The sequence below is a fragment of the Silurus meridionalis genome, chromosome 11, assembly GCF_014805685.1.
Source record: "Silurus meridionalis isolate SWU-2019-XX chromosome 11, ASM1480568v1, whole genome shotgun sequence".
In the NCBI taxonomy this organism is placed as follows: domain Eukaryota; kingdom Metazoa; phylum Chordata; class Actinopteri; order Siluriformes; family Siluridae; genus Silurus; species Silurus meridionalis.
Window position 1 is genome coordinate 602,501 of NC_060894.1, and position 22,500 is coordinate 625,000.

The 22,500-nt window shown below is 41.3% G+C and overlaps 2 protein-coding genes across 3 annotated transcripts; both read right to left on the minus strand.

Moving 5' to 3' along the window:
* Nucleotides 1-562: 562 nt before the first annotated feature.
* Nucleotides 563-5,255, minus strand: ptgdsa (prostaglandin D2 synthase a). Its single transcript, XM_046861846.1, is given in 8 exon segments — nt 563-1,382; nt 1,880-1,905; nt 2,117-2,173; nt 2,176-2,217; nt 2,528-2,638; nt 3,360-3,436; nt 4,335-4,474; nt 5,054-5,255. Coding segments are annotated over 7 exon segments (555 nt in total). The 5' UTR covers nt 5,156-5,255; the 3' UTR covers nt 563-1,382.
* Nucleotides 5,256-7,572: 2,317 nt separating this feature from the next.
* On the minus strand, nt 7,573-21,218 carry slc27a4 (solute carrier family 27 member 4). 2 transcript variants are annotated; one of them, XM_046861842.1, is made up of 14 exons: nt 20,919-21,218; nt 19,084-19,150; nt 16,856-17,017; nt 13,945-14,339; nt 12,962-13,120; nt 12,804-12,873; nt 12,353-12,444; nt 11,736-11,845; nt 11,261-11,470; nt 10,842-10,968; nt 10,471-10,608; nt 9,999-10,163; nt 9,629-9,775; nt 7,573-9,502 (listed from the first exon to the last, which is right to left on the minus strand). In XM_046861842.1, exons 3-14 carry the CDS (start codon nt 17,014-17,016, stop codon nt 9,345-9,347), a joined length of 1,932 nt encoding a protein of 643 aa, XP_046717798.1. In that variant the 5' UTR covers nt 17,017; nt 19,084-19,150; nt 20,919-21,218; the 3' UTR covers nt 7,573-9,344. The 2 variants fall into 2 exon arrangements, with proteins under 2 accessions (XP_046717798.1, XP_046717799.1); XM_046861843.1 differs by lacking the exon at nt 20,919-21,218 and adding an exon at nt 20,498-20,784.
* Between the last annotated feature and the right edge of the window lie 1,282 nt (nt 21,219-22,500).

A 22,500-nucleotide genomic window follows, 5' to 3' on the forward strand; every position in this document is an offset into this window, starting at 1 on the left:
TATACTTTTTATTTATTTTTATTTTTTTCTGTAACAATCGTTTTATTATTTCATTAATTAATGTTTTTAAATTGTGCAATTCCATTTTTTATACTTTTTCTTTTATTTATCTTTTATAAAAATGTGCAACTAGAAGCTTCTGTCACCGAAACAAATTCCTTGCAAATGAAAAAGAGCGCAATAAAGCGCTTTCTGATTCAGATTCTGGAAAGTTCCAGAGCATTTTCTGGTTTAGTACAGATCTAACATGGCCTCCGTGTCAGTGCTTTCACTCAGCTGTGATTTTTGTGCAGTGGAGGATGAAGAACACAAAACATGTAGTAGATAAAGTAGAGACACTCAGTAAAATGTGACTCCAGTAAAAGTGTTTATTTAAAAGTTCACTTGAGTAAAAGTACAAAAGTTTTTACCTTCAAATGTACTCAAGTGTCCAAAGTAGTGACTTATTATTACTATAATGTTCCTGTGATCATTTTTATCACAAGATTCTTCATTTAATCACCTCAGTTTCTGTGTAAAGACTCGAATGTGACTCTCAGAACACGTGTAAAACAGAGCGTGCGCTCGATCCTGAGGTGACTCGCTGCGTGTTTCACGTTACATTTTTATCCTCATATATAAAAAGAAATGACTGATTTCAGTAAATGTAGTCGAGTAAAAAGTCAAATATTTGACTTTGAAATTTGAAAGTTACAGCAAAAATCTCCTCAAATGAACTTCAGTAAAATAAAAATACAAAAAAAATAACTACTTAAAGTACAGCAATGAATTACATTTACTTTATTACTGTCCAACACTTATTTTGTTAAAGGTTTAAAGGAAAGTACCGGAATTACATCGAAATATTGGACAAAGCAGCCAAGAAGCTAATTAGTGCTGTTTTACTAGCAACAAACTGCACAATAAAACCAGGAATAATAATAATAATAATAATAATAATAATAATAATAATAATTATTATTATTATTACAGACACACACACACACACACACACACACACACACACACACACACACACACACACACACTTGCTAGCTAGAAGAAACATTATCCTTTTTATTCTTATACTATATCATTGTAAGTTAATAGTTAAAAATCACACTCCAGGTAAGAGATGAGATTTCAGGTAAATAGTTTGTCAAATGTTATTATGGATAAATAATAACACAAGCTATAAAATGTTTGTTTTTTATACCGTAGTAATAAATCTCATTTATTTAAATTCAATAGCAAAACGTCTCAGGATGTGGCGTGTCTCGCTTTACAAAAACTCCTATTTCACACCAGCAACATGGTAAACATGGACAGCTGAGGGAGATGTGGGTTCTCTTGATGGACATCCAGATCAGTCCCAGGCTTTTGGAGAGAACATCACACTTACACTGAAAAACACACCACAATGAACAGGAGCTGTGGTTCTCCGTCCACTGTACATGTTAAATGTCTAAACTTTTAAAGTGAAGAACCTCAAAGCGTGTAGAACCTCAGCATTGAATCAGTCTGTTCATTTAGATAATTACAGATAATGAGGTTAAAGGGTTCTTCATGGGTTCCTCAACAGCTGTTTTTATAATTAAGGGTTATTTCTGGAAAACACTTTAGTATTTAAATTGTTGTTGATGATGGTGATAAGAAGATGATGAAGTTGAATGATTGTACTGAGTACTGTTTTTTTCTAAAGTTCTAAAGTTTTGTTTCTTAGTAGAACCCTTTCAAAAATCTAGACCCTTCTTTCTTTTTACATTAAATTCAATCTTTCATTAAAGTATAATAAAACTGTAGTTTGCAGGTGCACTGCTGTTGTAATATTATAAACCCTGTGTGTGTGTGTGTGTGTGTGTGTGTGTGTGTGTGTGTGTGTGTGTGTGTGTGTACTCACTCAGTGGCGTGTGGGGGGGCAGTTATCTGAGAAGAGAGACGTAAAGTGTAGGCAATGACGTGACTATGACACGCCTGTATCCAGTAATACAGTATATTATTCACATTATTCTCCATGTGTGTGTGTGTGCATGTGTATTAGTGTGTGTGTGTGTGTGTGTGTGTTTGTGTATTAGTGTGTTTATTAGTCTGTGTGTGTGTGTGTGTGTGTGTGTGTGTGTGTGTGTGTGTTAGTTACCTGCCGGTGGTGGTATTATAATGGACTCTTCAGGAAAGCCGTGTTGCATGGAGTATTTTTAAACCTTTCAGTGACTTCTGATCTCAACTTCTGACTGCGACCTGAAACACAGGCAAAAGGATGTGTGTGTGAAGGTGTGAAGGTGTGTGTGTGTGTGTGTGTGTGTGTGTGTGTGTGTGTGTGTGTGTGTTGGTGTGTTTGATGGTGTGCGTGATTGTGTGTGTGTGTGATGGTGTGTGTGTGTGTTAGTGTATCTGTTAGTGTGTGTGTGTTTGTGTGTGTATTTCTGTGTGTGTGTGTATTAGTGTGTGTGTGTATTAGTGTGTGTGTGTGTGTGTGTGCATATATGTGTGTGTGTGTGTGTGTGTGTGTGTGTGTGTGTGTGTGTGTGTGTGTGAATGATTGACTCACTGTACAGAGACACCTGAGTGAATTCCCTGTTAAACTTCCTGTGTTTATAAATGATGGCAAACTCGTTGTAGTTCGTTTCCACCACAGTGATGTCCTTCACCCGACTGTGTCCTGGGAGATCACACACCATCACACACACATAATCACACACCAACACACCATCACACACACACACACACACACACACACACACACACCATCACACACACACACACACACACACACACACACACACACACACACACACACACACACACATACACACACACACACACACACACACACACACACACACACACACACCACACACACACACACACATAATCACGCACACACCATCTCACACACACACACACACACACACACACACACACACACACACACACACACACACACACACACCAACACACCATCACACACACCAACACACACACAATCAAGCACACACCATCACACACCAACACACACACCATCCCACACACCAACACACCATCACACAGACCAACACAAACACATCATCTCACACACACACACACACACACACACACACACACACACACACACACACCATCACACCATCACACACCACACACACACCATCACACACCAACACACCATCACACAGACCAACACAAACACATCATCTCACACACACACACACACACACACACACACACACACACACACACACACACACCATCACACACCATCACACACCACCACACAGACCAGCACAAACACACCTTCTCTCTCTCACACACACACACACACACACACACACACACACACACACACACACACACACACGTGAGGGTGAGGGTGAGGTACTAACGTGTGCTGAAGTATGTAAACACGCCAGGTACAGACGTCTTCTCATATTTGTAGACCTCTTTTTGGCAGACTGAGGACCTGCACACAGACCCGGAATATTAAAAAAAAAAAATGTATTCACTTTGATTCACATCTTTTCTGATACGATTCAGTTCAGCACAGATATGATCTGATCTGATGAGCACTGATCTGATCTGATCTGATGAGCACAGATAGGATCTGATCTGATGAGCACAGATATGATCTGATCTGATGAGCACAGATAGGATCTGATCTGATGAGCACTGATCTGATCTGATGGACTGTTCAGTGCTGATCCTTCTTGTGATTCACTTCACTACTGATCCAGCATGAAGTTCAGCACTGATATAATTCAGTACACTGGGTTTGTTATTATGATGATCTCACACTTTCTCTTAACACACTTCTGTAATATCACTGATATAATCAGCGACACTTTAAGTTACTGGTAATAAAGTTTGATTCAGTTCAGCACTTTCAATGTGGACAAAAGTAATGGCACCCTATAGAAGGAGTAGGAGTCATTGTGTGTCTGTGGAAGCTGATGCTTTGTGTTTAAAAATAAAACGTTCACTGTTTAGCTGCTAATTCCTTCTGCTTTATCATATTCAAATATTTACATTTTATTAAATAAAACTGACCAATTACATTTACTTAAGAATAAATAAAGAAAAATAGAAGAAAAATGACATAAAACATAAATGTTTATAAGTACAGACGATGCTGTGCCTGTACACGTGTTTGAGTTTTGTGGGTGTGGCTTATTGTAAAAATGTTTTAATGATTTCACCCAACTGATATAGATATTCAGGAATAAGACATTTCAGGACTGCAAATTACACCTGAAATCAAACTCCACCTACAAAAACATGTAATTGCACACCTGTGATTGGTTCCTGCAGGTAAACGCATTGAAGGTGGTGATGAAGGTGGATTTGAGAGCTTTTTTTCTTACTTGGTTTTCCACACAGTCATCAGAACGTCTCCATTTTCCTTGGGTTCCACCACACCCATACACACCGTCAGCTTGTTCCTGTGCCGAGCGAAGCTGGCCGAGTTGTAGGCCAAACCCACGCGGTACCACCGACCTGCGAACTGCACACGATTCATTTCCTCATCAGTTACAACAAATATACTATAGAGAGCTGTTCCACTGTGTCATTACACTTAAATACAAACATACTCATTCTTTGTGTTCAATTCTTTTTGAATTTTTTTATGCCTTTTTTAAAAGAAATTTTTATTACCGTCTTCTTTCTTTCTTTCTTTCTTTCTTTCTTTCTTTCTTTCTTTCTTTCTTTCTCTTCATGAGCTCATATTGTGATGTCAGTAAACAAACTCCACCCATTTTGTGTAATTTGCAAATCACAACACAGTAAGAAGTAAATCTGTTTGTTTATTAGCAGTTCGCTTAATTAATATTAATGATATATTGGATGATGTAAGAACACAGGAGCTGCTCTAATTAGCATAATCATACAAAATAAATAAAAATAAAAGAATTAAGGTGTTTGATCTTTTTTCTTCTCAGCAATTTACTCTTTACTTTTCTTCCTACTATTAACAAGAAGATGAACAAGAAGCAGACCTGACCTACAGAAGAACCGTATTGCCACCTCAAACACACCACAGGAGAACTTTCTCTTCCTCAAAACACCATGAAGTTCCTCTCACCCTCTTCACATCAAAGTTCTTCTGCGGCTGGACGTCAGCATGGACCTCCATCAGGAGCAGCACGGTCAAGGTGATGCTCACCAGCGTGATCTTCATCATCATGGAGCTCCACAAAGAAAAAAAAACCCAGACTGAACAAAAAAACAGCTGGAGCAAGACGCTGCCAGAACCCGGAGCTCCGCCCACTCAGCCAAACCAACCAATCAGAGACGGGGATGGGCTCAAAACAAAGCCAGCTTTCACGAGAAGGTGAGTCAGCGTGGAAAAATAAGCAGAGTTGTGCACTTACATACACATGGGTGCAAAAGTTTGTGCACCCTGAGCCTAGATGTAATTTTACAAGCAACAAATAAAAAATGTAAATAAAAAAATTGAAGAAGAATATGAAACAGAAAAATGTCTTACATTTTTCCTTTTTTTCCTTTTATTCCTTACCTTTGATTTTTGTTTTAATTTTTTACTTTCGTTTGCTTTTACTCATGATCTTTTTTCTTCCTTTGAGATGTTTTATTCAAATCTTTTATAACCTCTTTACATAATTCAGAAAATACAATACAAATGACCTTCATGTGGCTTTTTTTTCTCGTTCTTCTTTTTCCATTTTTGTTCTTGTGGTTTTCTTTTCAAAAATATTTCCTTCTTTTTTTGTAATTTCTACACATCTTTTTTTTTTCCTTTCAAATGTTTTTTCTTCCTATCTTCTTTCCATCCTTTCCTTTTTTTTTCATAAAAAATGGCCACTAATTTTTCTTTACAATATTTGTTATTTCTCTCCGTCTGTCTTTCACGCTGCCTCAATCCCTTTTTCTTTCCGGATTCTCAACTCTGAACAGAGTGAAATTGTTTTCAGAATTTTTCCAGGATCCGTGAGGGGGTCAAAACATTTGCAACTGACTGTATGCAAAGAAGCGTAATTATTTAAACTCAGACATCAGTTCAACATGTTATAACTGTTCCTTACTTTTCTTTATTGGGTTTATTATTGTGTAATAATATTATTATGATTATTATATGAAAGCAGGTGCAACAGTATTGAATCTGGACCAAAAAAATGGACCAAAATATTTTAATTTAAATAAAAATTATTTTTATTTGAAGCTATTAAAAAAAAAAAAAAAAAACAGCCAGAACTTTCTAGATTTTTTTTAAATTAATGTTGACTCTCGGATGCCATGATGTTTTTTTTCTGAAAAGCAGATATACAGCTTGTAATAGACAAGAGGACTTCAGTGCCACGTGCACACCTCACACACCTCCCCTACACACACACACACACACACACACACACACACACACACACACACAGCTCTGTTTACTAACCAAGCCACAAATCCCACACACATTTTTCCCCCTTTTTTTTGAAACTAAGACATTGTTCTTGAGAACTGAACGGAAAACTGAGAGGTGGCGAGTCGGACGGCGTGAGGGACAGTGTGAGGGACGGTGTGAGGGACGGCGTGGACACCCACCGACTTGGTTTGTTGCAAATACAGCATTTCATCTTTTTTGTTTTTTTGTTCTTGAACTATATAATTGACATCCACCTTCAGTTAACAAGCAAAACCCCGCCCCCAAAACCCCACCCCCAATGCCTTACCCCCAAAACCCCACCTCCAAAAAGTGATACCTCAGGAAAACTCACACCAGTGAGCCTACTTGGTCCTTCATCACGTTGGAGAATTAAATAATTAAAGAAATAAAATAGAAGTTTGAACACAAAATATCACTAGAACAGAATTTCTGCAGCAGTCAAACACCTCAAACATAAACAATAAAACAACCTCAAGTCATGAAGGAAACGAGAGTAAAGGAACGAAGCTGCCGTTCTGTGCGTCAGAGCCGAGTTTGACTTCTGCGAGCGAACAGGAACACAACACACTGGGCGTGTCCTGCAGGGGGCGGAGCTTTGTGAATCCAACCAGAGTAAACAGAAACGAGCACAAACAGAGCGGTGTTTGGGGTTTAGGGATAATAACGTGGGGCGTTACTACGAGCTACAGCTGCTCGCAGAAGTCAGAATTACATCGATGTACACTTTCATTTAATCAAAGTATAAAAAAAGCCACATGGACGACTTCACGCTCTCCTGACATCTGGTAAGGAGATTAGCAGTTGGATCTGAACCCGATACACACGGGAATTTTAAATCCTGAGATTTTTTTAAAGCGTTAAAAGTTTAACATTTTGGAACAATTTAATTATTCGCAATACCGAAGCCAAGCTTTCAGAGTCAATCGCTTCTCCGTGCCAACCAATCAGAATCCACCGGAAGGCGGGTTCATGTACAGTGACTGAGTGATGTGTGATTAGATCACAGTCACTTCTTAACATTAATGTGTTTCAACACAGAAATATGAAATCAGCTCAGAGTTTCTGAAATGAAGTTTCTGGTTGGATGGGGACCTGCGCTGCCTCCTACAGGTCAGAACATGATACTACAGTAGCATTATGAGATCTGGTTTAGAAAGACACAAACTCGATTTGTGATTCTGGAGTAAGAACTCAGACGTAAAACGGAATGATGATCACGCTCAGGGATCATAATTTTATTGTCTGATCAGACGGACAGAAAATGCATTCTGACGTTGGTGCCGTGACCCGGTTCAAAATCCGAGACAAATTTACATCAGAACATATTGGGAATGTAATTTCTATAGTAGCCAATCAGCACTCAGGAAACGATCAAGCCCCGCCCCCTTAAACCGTAATTAAAGCAGTCAGGAGAGGCCTCTGCAAAGTCGCATAACGACAATGTTTGCTTTCATAGGACCGAACCCCAAACACACACACACACACACACACACACACACACACACACACACACAAAACAAAACAAATCAAACAATAACAGAATTAAAGCCGGTTATTCAATTACAATTAAAAAAACAACCTGGAAAATAAATACAATTCACAAAAAGACAAAAAAAAGTAAATAATAAAAAAACACCACAGCAGAGTTCAGAGTGCAGCAAAAACCACAGATGTTTTTCTTTCTTTTTTATACTTAATTATTTAAAGCTCATTCGAGTCTGAAAGTCCGGAGTGTCGAAAAACCTGCATCAAATCCGACCACCTGCTTCCTTCTGCATCAGATAAATAGTGATTCATGCTAATGCAAGCTGACATGCGTGCGCGCACACACACACACACACACACACACACACACACACACACACACACACACACACACACTTCAATGTACGAGCCGTTATTTTATTAGCGTTTTATAGCTAAAAACACGCCCACAAATCGACACTCATTCGGCTCGTTTTCGATTTTATCGCTGACAGAAGCAAGTTCAGGAGTGTTTACGTCGTAAGAAGGAAAAATCTAGTAGATGTAGAATAACTGGATGAGGAGGATTTGGAATAGGGAGCCTACAAAGGGAGCATGAGATGAGATTAGGACAAGGCTTTATCAGCCTTCACGTGTGTGATCGAGAAGAAAAAAAAAAAACGTGCATTTAATGGAGTTCCTTTCGATATCTGTTCATGTCCTGTATTGGGGGCGTGGCTACGGGCGCCAGATCCTTTACGCAAAAAAAATTAATCAGACATGAACAGGACAGTGATCTGCATGTGGATACATTCAATTCTCTTCTCACACACACACACACACACACACACACACACACACACACACACACACACACACACACACACACACACACACACACACACACACACTGCCCCCTACAGGTATGGAAGAAGGAATCAGTAGTCAGGCGCAGTAATAACTCGTTCCTACGCTGTACACACGCGACGTATTCGATTGTTTTTTTTTCAAGATACGATCCCGTAACCGTTTTTTTCATTTTTTTTTTTTTATAAATAAACACTATTCTACAACTTAAATTTTTTTTGGTGCAGGTTTATGTTTGAAATAAATAGCATTTTGCACAATGAGTCACGTATTTTTTCATGGCGGTCTGTTGCTCTGCTGCGTGTGGTTATGTGGTCACGCGACACGTGACGTGTCACTCCGTGTCGCTTTGTTCCCTTCAGAAGTTTTTTTTTGGGTGAGTTCAAGATTCATGAGGAGGCGTGTCCTCTCTCTCTGTGTGCCATAATGCGTATCAAAGTGTTCGTATCGGTTTGTGAGCGTTGTCCTGCCCACAGGAGGGCGACGGTGGGGCACCTCGGGATGGATGGAGAGACAAGCGAGCCGGGAGGATGAACGTTCCTGCTGCCCCTTACTGTAGTTGCTGAGGTAACAAGGGGGCGTGGTTTCCTTTGGAGGTTGGTCTGACGAGAGAGGGTTGAGGAAGTGGGCGGAGTCGGCTGTGGTTTCTTTATAACTTTTGCTTTCCCGAAGCGATGTTACGGTGAAGTTCGGCGTCCAGGTTCACGTAGCGTCCTTTAGTGCAATCCAGGAAGTAGAGCTTATCGGACATCGCGGTGGGGTCGAAACCATCACGGCGTAACTCCATCTTCTGGAACTTGAAGGTTCCTGCGAGATGGAGAAATGTTTATCGTTTTTGAGCTCGTTCAGCTCAACTAAAATGACACCATATGTAAGGAGTCTCCAATACCAGAGTTTGGGTCGAGGACTTGTAAGTGTATAAATAGGACTCACCCGTCTTGTTGACCTCAGGCAGGAACCGCAGGAACACCGGGCGGGCATACGGGGGCAACGCCTTCTCCAGCTCCCTGCTGAACTTCTCCAGGTCTGTGGTGTGGTCTGGATCTGCGATGGCCGCCATCCCGGCTTTCCCTTCTGCGCCTGGTGAGGAATGACAGGAAATTAGAGTCCAAATCTGTGGTTGCAACAGATCCACAAAGACCAGCGCACTCATCGGCTTCTCAATCAAATCAATAAATAATCCATTTTCACTAAACAAACTGGGGTGGAAGAAAAATGAAAGGAAGAACATTCCTCTATTTCCAAACAAACAGATGATAAACAAGTTAATAAACGCAGCAGATGTTTGGTGGACTCTCAGTACCTGGAACCTCGACGCCGTACACCACCACGTCCTTCATGTCCAGCAGGCGACTCAGTGTTCCCTCCACCTCCGTAGTGGAGACGTTTTCACCCTTCCAGCGGAACGTATCTCCCGTGCGATCTCTGAAGTACATGTAGCCGAACTCGTCCATCACCAGAACATCTCCTGCAGAACATCAGGAGAACCGTGAACGGGCTACAAACATCAATCACGGTTCATTCTTTCCTTCTTCCTTTTATCCTTTTTTGGTGTTCCAAAAGGAACTCTCCTTGTCCCTTAAAGAACTCTGTACTGCCCCCTTGAGGTGGAACCCCTTTGTGGAACTACTTATTCATTTGAACTTTTTTTTAACCCTTAGGGAACTCTTAATGTCCCATGGGGAACACTTGGTGCCGCAAGAAACACTTTATACCCCTTGATATCTTAAAGAACACACACCCGGAGCTCTGGGGTGACCGTGGTGAACACTCACCTGACAGGTACGCACTGTCCCCTTTCTTAAAGACGCTGTGTGCGATCTTTTTACTGGTGGCGGACTGGTTTACGTAGCCGTCGAAGCGTCTCAGGGGGTCGTTCTGGATGATTCTGCCCACCAGTTGCCCCGGTTCACCTGGAGGACAGAAAGTGAGTCTGTGTTTGTTTGATATCACACAATTCTCCCTGTGAAAGTGGGCGGGGCTTCTCTGTTTTGGTGGAAATGCTTTATAATAACACTGCAGTATGTAGTGGAAAAGTCAATTTTCACAATAGACTATCTCAAAGCAATAAAAAAGTGAAACAACTACAAAAGTGTGTGTGTGTGTGTGTGTGTGTGTGTGTGTGTGTGTGTGTGTATATATATACCTGGACCACATGGTATACACACTCCATCTGGTCCTCTGATGAGCTCCATGGTCTCCTCGTCCACGCGGACCAGACGGATGGGGTAGACGTAGGGCAGGATTCTGCTGTTAAAGCCACATGCACCCGTCTAGAGACACACACACACACGTAAATGTAATGCACTGTTGCTATGGAAATAACGTTTCACAGCTGCTGTTCCAAAGAATTAATCAACACCAATCAGGATCCAGGATTCTGCAGCATAGAGGTTTTAGAATATTCTGGATATCCATCGTTTGGAACGTGTCCAACACACACACACACACACACCCCTACACTGCATTAGTGTAGAATGCATTAGCTATGAGAACTGGATACCAGAGGAAGGTGTGTGTGTGTGTGTGTGTGTGTGTGTGTATTACTCTCTCTCATCCAGTCACCTTGTTATCGAAGTTGCCGAGGCTGCAGTTACACTCTGTGGCTCCGTAGAACTCTGCGATCTGCGGGATGTTGAAACGCTGCATGAACTCCTCCCAGATGGACTGCCGGAGTCCGTTCCCCAGCGCCATGCGCACGCGGTGGTGCTGCTCCACGTCCCGCACCGGCTGGTTCAACAAATACCGACAGATCTCACCGATATACTGCACAATCTGTGTGATAGAGGGAGAGAGACAGGAAGTCTTTTTCCAGTTCCAAATCATACCATTAACCAGTAAGGAATTCCCACAATGCACTGTAATCCGGGTAGGGGAAGGGAATAAGGGCACTACTTTCAAACTATGGGGTTTTTCTTTTTCTGTTCGGATCAAGACAGGAAATCTTGAAATCCAAGTTCCTCACTAACGTTTCTCTGACTGAAGGGGCGGAGTTAACTCTGTAACGAGACAGATGGGTTTGTCCGAGTCTCACTCTTACCGTGCAGTTGTATTTGATACAGTCCTCCCAGAATTTGGACGCTGAAAACTTCTTCCTGATGACGACGGTCATGCCGTGGATCAGACACTGACCGACGCCCACGATGTTTCCTGGAACAACCGAAAACAACACAACAATCACGTAAGTCTGAAATAATAATACAGTACATTCCAACTGAAATATCAAACCTGGAACAACAAACATGCACGTCTGAAACAAAACTGAAAAGATGAACTGAACTGTACTGTATGATACACTTCTCTTATTCATACTTCAGTTAGGACAAAGACAAAATAGGCCACACCCCCTCCATTAGAGAAAGAGGCCACGCCTCCTATGTTGAAGAGATATCGGCTACGCCTCCTCAATTCAAACAGACACTGAGGCCACATTTAAGACAGATAGAGGCCACGCCTCCTCATTTAAGACTGATACACAGGCCATGCCTCCTCATTTAAGATGATACACAGGCCACACCTCCTCAGATTAGACAGATAAATAGGCAACAACCAGTTCAGTATTTTGACTAGGGAACTATTCAAGTGTGAAAAAGGAAGTGACCTCGTTCGCAGACTTCCTGTTATAGTTTATCTGATAGGAAGTGTTCAGTATCTCACCTGCAGAGTGATAAAGAGGGAGACAGTCATACATCACGTCCTCAGACCTCATCCTGAACCCGTAATACACCAGAGCAGCCATACGGTAATACCTACAGAGCGCACACACACACACACACACACACACACACACACACACACACACACACACACACACACACGTGAATGTGAGTGAAATCAGAGATAAAATTAAGAAAACATAGACAGACAGGAGAAGAGAGAAAGATGAACAGAAAAAAGATAAGATTATAAAAAAGATTATGAAGAGAAAAGAAAATAGAACAAAAAAAAGTAAAGAACAAATAAAAAAGGTAAGAACAGCATACAAATTCAAAAGTAGAAGCATACTAAAAAGTAGTAGAGATGAAATAATAGAGCATAGAAGGAAAGAAAAGAGAAAATGAGCAGATGAGGAGGAAGAGAAGAGAATAGACAAACTGTTTTTTGTTACCTGCTGTGGACGACAATGGCTGCTTTGGGCAGTCCAGTGGTTCCAGATGTGTAAATGTAGAAGAGACGATCTAACGGGGAAAATCAGATCAGATTTCAGAAACATGTGCACCTTTAACACCTCAGGACGAGTTCTCTGCGTGTGATTGGGTGACGTACCGGTGAAGCTGCGTTGTGGTTGGCTGGGTTTGTTTGTGGGTGTGGCCTGAATGAGGGGCTCTAAACACTCGGTTCCTTCGGGTACACGTTTGGGATCCCAATCACCAGAACAGAAAAGCTTTACTGTTTTCCCCATGGAGTTGTGCACTTCACACAGCGCTGAGGGAGGGAGAGAGAGAGAGGGAGGGAGGGAGAGAGAGAGAGAAAGAGAGAGAGAGATATTTAGTATTTATTTCATAAAAACTCAAAATAAGTTTGATATTTTTTTTTATTTATCTAAACAGCTCCGAGATGCTGCCAGTGATGCATGCGTGTATGTCCTATTTACATATTCATGAGTATCATTTTTTAATTTATATGAAATGACCCCCCTCCCTGGAGTTGATTATTTTCCTCTAGCAGCACGTTTTTGAGTGTTTTACTCCTCGTTCACCACAGCAACTGTTACAGTTCTGTATTTAATAAATAACAGCATACTTTGATCCATTAAGACAAAAATGCTGACACTGGAGACTCCTTACCTTCATAACCTTTCATATACATCGTGTTTGAAGGACCTTTCACCCTGATGATTCAGATGATCATCAGATTACGCCATAAATGCTCTTTCACAATTATCCAGAGCGCTCGGGTGACTAACCGACTTTCACTTCCATCCTGTTCTCCAGCCAGATTTAATTTTATATCTTGCTCTCTTTTTCTTTCCATGATACACATTTATCAGTTCATCACATAACCCTCTGGTTTCCTTCATGCATTTACAGTTACAGCTTCAGCCAGAAGCTCTTATTCAGAGCAACTTACATTTACACTCATTCTCCATTATATTCCTCTGATCTAACAGGCTTTAGATCATCTTTAACGAGCGGTGCTTAATTAGACATTTGATGATAAAACGCTCAATAAAACATCAGAATGCAGTAACTGATGTAATTAATTATTCTGCCGACGTGTTTGGGCTCAAGGTGGTTTGCGTCCCTCACCGTCTGTCAGCTCGCTGCCGAACACCACGGCCTTGGCGTTGGAGATGTTGATGCAGTGCACCAGGGCCTCCAGACGCAGGTTGAAGTTGATGAGCGCCGCCTCGACGCCGATCTTGGCCATGCCGAGCCACAGGCCCACGTACTGCGAGCGGTTCTCCATGAACAGAGCCACCACGTCTCCCTCCCTGAAGCCGCGCTGCAGCAGCAGGTTGGCCACGCGGTTCGAGTACTCGTCCAGCTGTCTGAAGCTCCAGTGCTCTCCCGTGCCCTCGAAGATCAGCGCCGTCTTCTCTCCGTACTTCTGCACCGTCTCAGAGAAGATCTTGGGGATGGTGTTATGTTGGCGCAGGTGTCTCTTCACGTTCAGCTTCACTTTCAGCAGAACTCCGGCTGCACTGTGAGGAACAAACGTGATGAGGGTCAGAGGCAGGGCTTCATCTCACATACATCTTATACGAATTAAAGCTGCGGTAAGTAACTTTCACAAAATTTTATAAAACAGTTTTAGGGAAAAAAATTTAAATACATGAACAGTAAAACCTAAAAGTCGTAAAATAAAATGCAATAGAATGCACAAGTATAAAATCTAAGTGGAAATAAATCTAATAAATAAATAAATAAATGAAAAAAAATATATATATTAAATTATATAAAATATATAATTTCATTTAAAAAATTAAAAAATTATTTTATTTAATACCAAAAAATTCAAAAACTTTTGTTATTATAATGTGAAATTTATATAAATAAATATTTTAAACTGTAAAATACAATTTCACCTTTTCAGTGTTTGTTATATTTGATTTTTACCGCGACACTGAAACACGCGCTCTATAACGGAACAGGAAGTGTTACACTGTTTAAAACCCTCGTGGAAAAGTCGGCTGGTGTGGCGTAACAAACATCATGGACTAATGATCTACAGTTCTGTTCTAGAAGCAGAACTGTAGAACAGCCCATTGTGTGGTCTGTAACTCCCCACACATCCTCCACTCCCTGCAGCTGAGCGTCTCCAGGGAACAAGTCCAACCTGTCTGGGTTTTTCAGAAGAAAAAAAATCCACCTTTTAGTTTCTTCACATCCTGTAGAACAGGACAGAGCAGATTGACAGGTTCGAGTGAAACCCCTCCATCTGGAGCTGCAGGACTGAGTAAAGCGGATTACCAGGACCTGAAGGTGTGTGTGTGTGGTATCTCACACCAAAACATGGGCAGCAGATCTTTCCTGTAAGTGGTGCAGTGAAGCCTCCATGGAACAGACATGTTTCTCCAGGACGTCTGATAGACGCTTGATCAGATTGAGGAATTCAGAAGTCAAGTCATGAACAGTTCCTGAACCGTTTGTGTTTGAACCTGCTGAAAGAAGACACGCCCCTTTATCTAACACTGTTACCATGAAGGGGTGTAACTGCAGGTGGTCTGGTACAATGTTCATGTAGGTGGTAGGTAACATCAAAGAAACCCCACATGAGCACTAGGACCCAAGGTTTACATGTCCACATGATGGAGAAGAAAATGTGATTCATCATACCAGATCTCCTTCTTCTACTGCTCCATGGTGCCATTTTGTATGTCCACAGTAGGAGCTGTAGATGGTGGTCAGGGTCAGCATGGGCGCTCTGATCGCTGTGCAGCTCTTTGTGTCCTGATTCCTTCCTATCAGCACCAGCATTATTCTCTTCAGCAGGTTGTGCTACAGGAGATCTTCTCTGGAATCAGACCAGACCTTCTAGCATTGAGCCCCTGATGCCCAGTCACCAGTTCTCCTTTCTCTGAGCAGTTTTAGTAGGTATTAACCCCTGCACACCAGGATCTACCCCACAATATTTGCCGTTTCAGACGTCTGGACATCTCATGATATTCCTAGTGAAACGCAGTCACACCCATTTCTCCTGCTTCCAACACATCAACTTCTACAACTGACTTCTCTTACAGATACCATGGTAATGAGATCATCTGCATTCTTCATGTCACCCATCAGTGGTTTTAATCTTACAGCTGATTGTTTATGTTTATTATTATTATTATTAAATATAAATAAATATTTAAAAAAATCATTAAAATAAAATACAAATTTTCAGTTTATTATCATAAAGATTATTTTGTTGTATTTCCTTTACAGAGATTTCAGGACCAGTGTGACAGTTTGAATGTTGATTTGTAATATTTTCATATTCAAATGCATCAGCATGTGTGTGTGTGTGTGTGTGTGTGTGAGTGTGTGAATAATATTCAAATCCACTGTATTGTGTTTGCTAAAAGTGGTCTTGATCTGAACAGACCTCGTAAGTAAAACAAATAAAATCACTGACAAACGTTTACATACAAATATATCATTTTAAATATTAAACAATGTAGTTTATAGAAATCATTTTATCTTTAAGCAATAATCTGTGCTTTAAAACAAATAATCCAGAATAAATTCATTAAAATGTAAATAAAAAAATATATAATTACACTTTATTATTTTCAATAATAATAATTTGTTACTGGTATGAAACAAAAGACTCCTGAAACGAAACAGGGTTATTTTTAAGTTCTGCAGTAGTTCTGCTGGACGTTTAGAATAAATGTCGTGATGATCGGATCGAACAAAAATACGCGGTCTGGTGATTCGAGACAGAATTCTTTACAGCCATGACGTGTAAACTAGAACGTATAATATGTAACACTGGGACGTGTAAAGCCAGTATGCAGGCTACGTGAACATGTGAAGTCAAGACGTGAACATCTAGAATGTGTAAAGACAGGAAGAACTAGAATCTAGAAAACTAGGACGTCCTCCTGGCCTTCCACATGCTAGTTTTACACGTCTGATGTCCTGATGTGTAAAACTAGGACATGTAAAGACAGGACATCAGACGTGTAAAACCAGGAAGTGTAAAGTCACATGATCACGCTGTCACACTTACTGCAGGTCTCGGCCGATGGTCTTCATGAAGACACGCAGAGAGTTCCATCCTCCTGTTCCCAGAAAGAAGATGAGGATGGCAGGAAGAACCTGAAGCCAGGGCAAAGCCAGGAGCAACCTGAGCACGAACAGCAGGATGGTGGTACACGCCAGCCGCAACATTCTACACACACACACACACACACACACACACACACAATAATAATAAGGACATGTTTAAATATTACACATCATCATCACCATCGATTCTTTTTGTGATATAAAAAGTGCAGTAGGTACTGTGGAGCGGAGACGTGACGTGAGCGTGGGGACGTGAGCGTGGAGACGTGAGCGTGGAGACGTGAGCATGGAGACGTGAGCGTGGAGACGTGAGCGTGGAGACGTGAGCGTGGGGACGTGAGCGTGGGGACGTGAGCGTGGAGACGTGAGCGTGGAGACGTGAGCATGGAGACGTGAGCATGGAGACGTGAGCATGGAGACGTGAGCGTGGAGATGTTTGGACTGAACACGTGTTATAATACAGAGGGAAATGAAAGATAAAGCAGGACGGTGAGAATGATGTGAGCAGAAACGTAATCCGTGACCTTTAACCTGCTTTATAACTCGTCAGGGTAAAGAGTCGAGGCCCACACTCACGTCTCCTCCTCACGTTAATAAATTAACCATCACGCCGTCTCACACACACACACACACACACACACACACACACACACACACACACACACACACACAGGATTTTATTACTCCTACACTCACATCAGCAGTGAGATTTTGTATCGCTTTAACCAAACTTGTGATTTTAAGTTTACTTTCAAGTTGCCATGGTGACGCTACACATACCGTACACACACAAACACACACACACACACACAAGCTAGCACGCGACGAACAAATGTGACGATCATTTTTCTATGATGCTGAAACCTTTCGTCTGACGCCATTTTCTTTAAAGAGAAATCAAACCGGAGCTTAAATCAATAATACAGTCTGCAAACAGGAAACGCATCACAGTCTGCAAACAGGAAACGCATCACAGTCTGCAAACAGGAAACGCATCACCGTCTGCAAACAGGAAACGCATCACCGTCTGCAAACAGGAAACGCATCACCGTCTGCAAACAGGAAACGCATCACCGTCTGCAAACAGGAAACGCATCACCGTCTGCTAGTCCGTCGAAAACCAGCGACTTCTTACAGCTACAACACATACAGTAATTACAGACCGTGCCCTGTTTTGGATGTAGTGCACGTGGAAGGGCGGCTGTGTAGTGCGGGTCTGTGATTCGGATCAGGAAATGAACAAATCGTTTGATATAAATGAGATGAATCAGAAGACAGCAGGATGAAGTCCGCGAGGTTTACAGGAAGTCATCAGCGTGAACATCCTGTGCTCGAGTAAACATAAACACGAACACGCCCACACCCGGGTGGACACCAAACTCCTGGGCCAGAAAAACACTTGCAGTTCAGACACAGAATAGAAATGGTACAGTTCTACTCCGCTCTATAGTCCGGTTTTACCCCCCGACTGACCCCCCGCCCCCGCCCCCGCCGGTGCAGACTGAGCGAGCGTACTTTTTCACAACTTTTTAATTTCGCTCATTTTTACACAAATTTCTGTTCTTTCTACTTCTTACAGTTTCGCACCAGACGTTACTTTAGTTTTAATCTATTTGGTGACATCATCAATATTTTTCTTCTCACTGCACCGTTTTCAGCACATCAGCATGTTTCATGTCATTGAGCAGCTTTTTTAATCCACTGGTGGATCATCTCCTGTCTCTCACACACACACACACCACAGACGTAGACTAGTTTCTGAAGCTCACAATGAGCAGGCAGAAGGCAGTAAGAAGTTTGGGGTTAACGTGGATGAGACAGAGGGAGTCAGTGATGAGAACATGACTGAGAACAGAGACATTCCTGATCATCATCATCATCTTTTCTCTGCTTGTGTTCTATATGGTGGATCTTCAGTCTGGATACATTCATTAGAGAACATTTTAATTATTTTATATTAATATGACGTGAGGTTCAGTTACAGCGTGACACAAACAGGTGCAGTCAGAACTTCAACTTGAACCAGAGTCTTTTAAATCATCAGTATCTGCACTTCTACTGAGTGAAGGATGAAGGACTTTTACCACCTCTGATTTACACACACACACACACACACACACACACACACACACACACACACACACACACAAAGGAAGGTTCTGAACTTACCTTGTTAAGTTGCTGGAGTGGAACCCTTATACGTTCTCCTTCTGCACCTTCTGTCCAGATCTTCACCCTGGGAAATACACAGACCAGCTCATGTTAACAAGTTAATAATACACTTTATGAGTTTATGAGTTCATGTGGGCGTGGCTCGAATGCCTATCGGCGTGAGATTGGTGTTTATCGTGGAGATTAAATGTGAGAAACGTGTGCTCTATTCTGGGCCGTAGTGCAGTCAGCGTGTAGATACTGTAGATCTCACTTTATTTATTAAACCAGTAATAATTAACGCTCTCCTCGGATTTCTAGGAATCAACTGTGATGGACGGAATTATGGACATCCGGTGTTGAGGATGAGGTTCCCTTCTGAGTCTGGTTCCTCTCGTGGTTTCTTCCTCATACCAGCTCAGGGAGTTTTTCCTTCACCGCAGTCACCACTGAATCACTCATTATAGAGAAACTTACAACTATAAGGAACAAACTTATAGTCATTAAACGCTTACCGACCACAAGACGTCTATTTAACCTAAAGCCATTAAACATCTGTAACATCAACCGTGTCAGATCTTCTGTCCAGGTCCTGTCTGGATAAAACGTCCAGCGATTGATCCTCACACAAACTCGTACACCTGGTAACGAGGACGCTTCTGTGACGGGTCGGTATGCGTCCAAAATGACTGAGTGAGTAATTATTGGTTTTGGGTCTGAATAAACTCACCAAACGAGTAAAAAACACACGACTACCATTCGTCTTTTCTCATGCGATGTTGGAACTGTTTTTACATTTCTTACAGGTGACGAACAATCCATTGTGCACTTTAGGGTTTTTTTATTCACTTTTTATCAAAGAAAAAAAAGAAGAAGTACAACAAAAGTGAACTGTTCCAGTTTAGGATTTACAAATGCTGTTATTTCGCTCCATTTTTATAAAAGTCCATTGTGATTTCCATCCATGCAGTCCAGACTCTCCTGTGACAACCATTTTTCACTAAAACTCTTTTTAACACGCACCAGCAATATGCTCATAAAATATTGATCTATTTTAAACATTTTCCATTTTAAGATTTTACTGTCAAAATGTATTGCATATTTAAAAATATCCTGTAAAGCAGCATGTTCTCCAATAGGCCTTGATTAAACATGGTCATATTTCATCCAACATACAGAAGAAATGCTACCATGTTGTGAACATTGTGTATTTTCATCAATTATAATTGCAGTATATGAAATTCCAATGATTTCAATTAATAATCTGATTGACAGATAGATAGATAGATAGATAGATAGATAGATAGATAGATAGATAGATAGATAGATACTCTATTTCTCCCTAAGACACAACAGAAGGATATCTAAACTCATTAACGGACATTGAGTAAAGAAAAACATATACATCGTTCAATAATAGATGAGAATGTACCTATTTACGACCACCCTCACACTTTCCGGTAAGATTCTGTTTCCTAAGCAACGAGCTCAATGCGGAAGAGCTAGCCCTGCTATAAAAACGCGCTGTTCGCAACAATTAACGTTCATAATAATACAAATCTTTCGATTGTTTATCAGCATGCGGTTCCCCAGAAGTGCTGGATAAGATATTAATGCGCTATGATCAGCTATAAAACTGTGAGAAATGAAATAGAGGCGCGAGCATCCTCAGGCGGCGGGGACAAGGTTGTGAGGAGGACAGCGGAGGGAGACGCGGCGTGCACGCGCGAGCACAATCAATGAATAATCCGTAAAGAAAAACGCCGGAAACGGATGTCCATCGCGTCTTAAAAAAAAAAAAAACTACAATAAAAAAAGCACGGTTTGAAATCATCCGGAATGAAACGCGTTACCTCGCCTCGTGTGCCTCCGCAGTCCGTCCCGATGTGTCAGCACCGGCTCTCCGTCCAATCCCCCACCTTGATCAGATTATCACCGAACCTCCCTTTATTATTTATAAATCAATTCGCGCTGGGATCCGTCGCCGCTTCACCTGCTCCATTATTATTATTAATTGATTGGATATATATTCTTTTCTCCCTGAATGTGTATGTATGATGTGGAAACGGCGGACTCACTGGAGCTCCTGGTAATTCAAAATGACCTTATCATTTTCTTAGCTAAACCCGCTCTTCCCTGTTCGCAGGGAATGAGCGCTGATTGACGGACGAGAGAACCAATCGCATTGGAGCTATGTGGTGACGTCGTGCAGAAGTGGGCGGTGCTTAGGCCGCGGGTTGAGACATTAAAACGCAAGCGTGTTTCCTGGCTCTGTCCCAAAACGTGCATGAAATAATGTTGTGAAATAATCTAATGAGTGTGGTGCGTACTATTTTACAAAACTATACGAGTATACTTAATTTTGGGCTCTAATAAATATATATTGTATATTTTATATATATATATATATATATATATATATATATATATATATATATATATATATATAATAGGTGCCCTAATACAACATGACAGTTTCAGTAAAAAGCGAATATTCTCCACCCTTGACCCTGTACAGCGAGTGCTGTGATGTGTGTGTGTGTGTATGTGTGTGTGTGGTTGGGGTGCAGCCAGAATTTCGCTGCAGTGCTGTGAGGTGTGTGAAGTGTCAGGAACAGCAGGGTGGAGGAGCTGCGCATTGTCGTACCACTCCAACACGCGAGCACATGTTCGTGAGCGTCAAGTCTGCGCAAGAGGCTGCGCAACCGAGTATACAATGCTGCCGTATTCTATTCTATTCTATTCTATTCTGCACAAAAACCAAACATCTGGGTATCACACCCCTATGCGGTTCTTCTTCAAAATGCCACGATTGTAGACGCACACACGTGTACAGAACGTGGCTTTGTTTTATCTTTCCCAATATCCCAACGCTAAGTGTAAGTGATGGTCCGTCGGATTGTGGTTCAGCAACAACGAGTCTTTAATCGAGTCTTTTCTGTTAAATATTTTTTATTGTCTGTAGCAAACCTGTGATAATTTTCTGAAATAAGATAAAACGAAAACGCACCCAAGGACATTAGAAATTGACTAGTTCATGTTGTGTCATCTGCGCATGCGCAACTGGCTTGCTTTATAACGTGACACGCTTGGTCCATTGCTTTTTAGTGATTCGAGGATCGGGTCATTTTAGTGATTCGGTTCTTTGTATCTCGTTGATCAAATGAACGGATCTATTTTTCAGTCATTTAGTAATTTTCCTTTGATCAGAAATAAATTTTTTTTTTTCAATCAGCAAATCCCCAACACCAGCTTCGACTGTAGTTTCAATAATGAAAATATGATAATGCAGCTAAGGACAAATTATGATAAACGGAATAAGCAGCTCACCTCTCATATCTTCTGGTCCGTGTCGTTAGTTCTTTTGTCACGTGACTCCCATAACTAACAATAATGTCAAGATTCGGACCAAACAAACCCGATCTATTGCACCGT

Excerpts from the sequence above, each read along its gene's own strand:
- slc27a4 (XM_046861842.1), bottom strand. The coding sequence starts at position 17,016 with ATGTTGCGGCTGGCGTGTACCACCATCCTGCTGTTCGTGCTCAGGTTG. Across the intron at positions 12,874-12,961 it reads ACCACAACGCAGCTTCACCG|ATCGTCTCTTCTACATTTAC; the intron begins GTACGTCACCCA and ends TTTCCCCGTTAG. Across the intron at positions 11,846-12,352 it reads CCCTCTTTATCACTCTGCAG|GAAACATCGTGGGCGTCGGT; the intron begins GTGAGATACTGA and ends CGGTTGTTCCAG.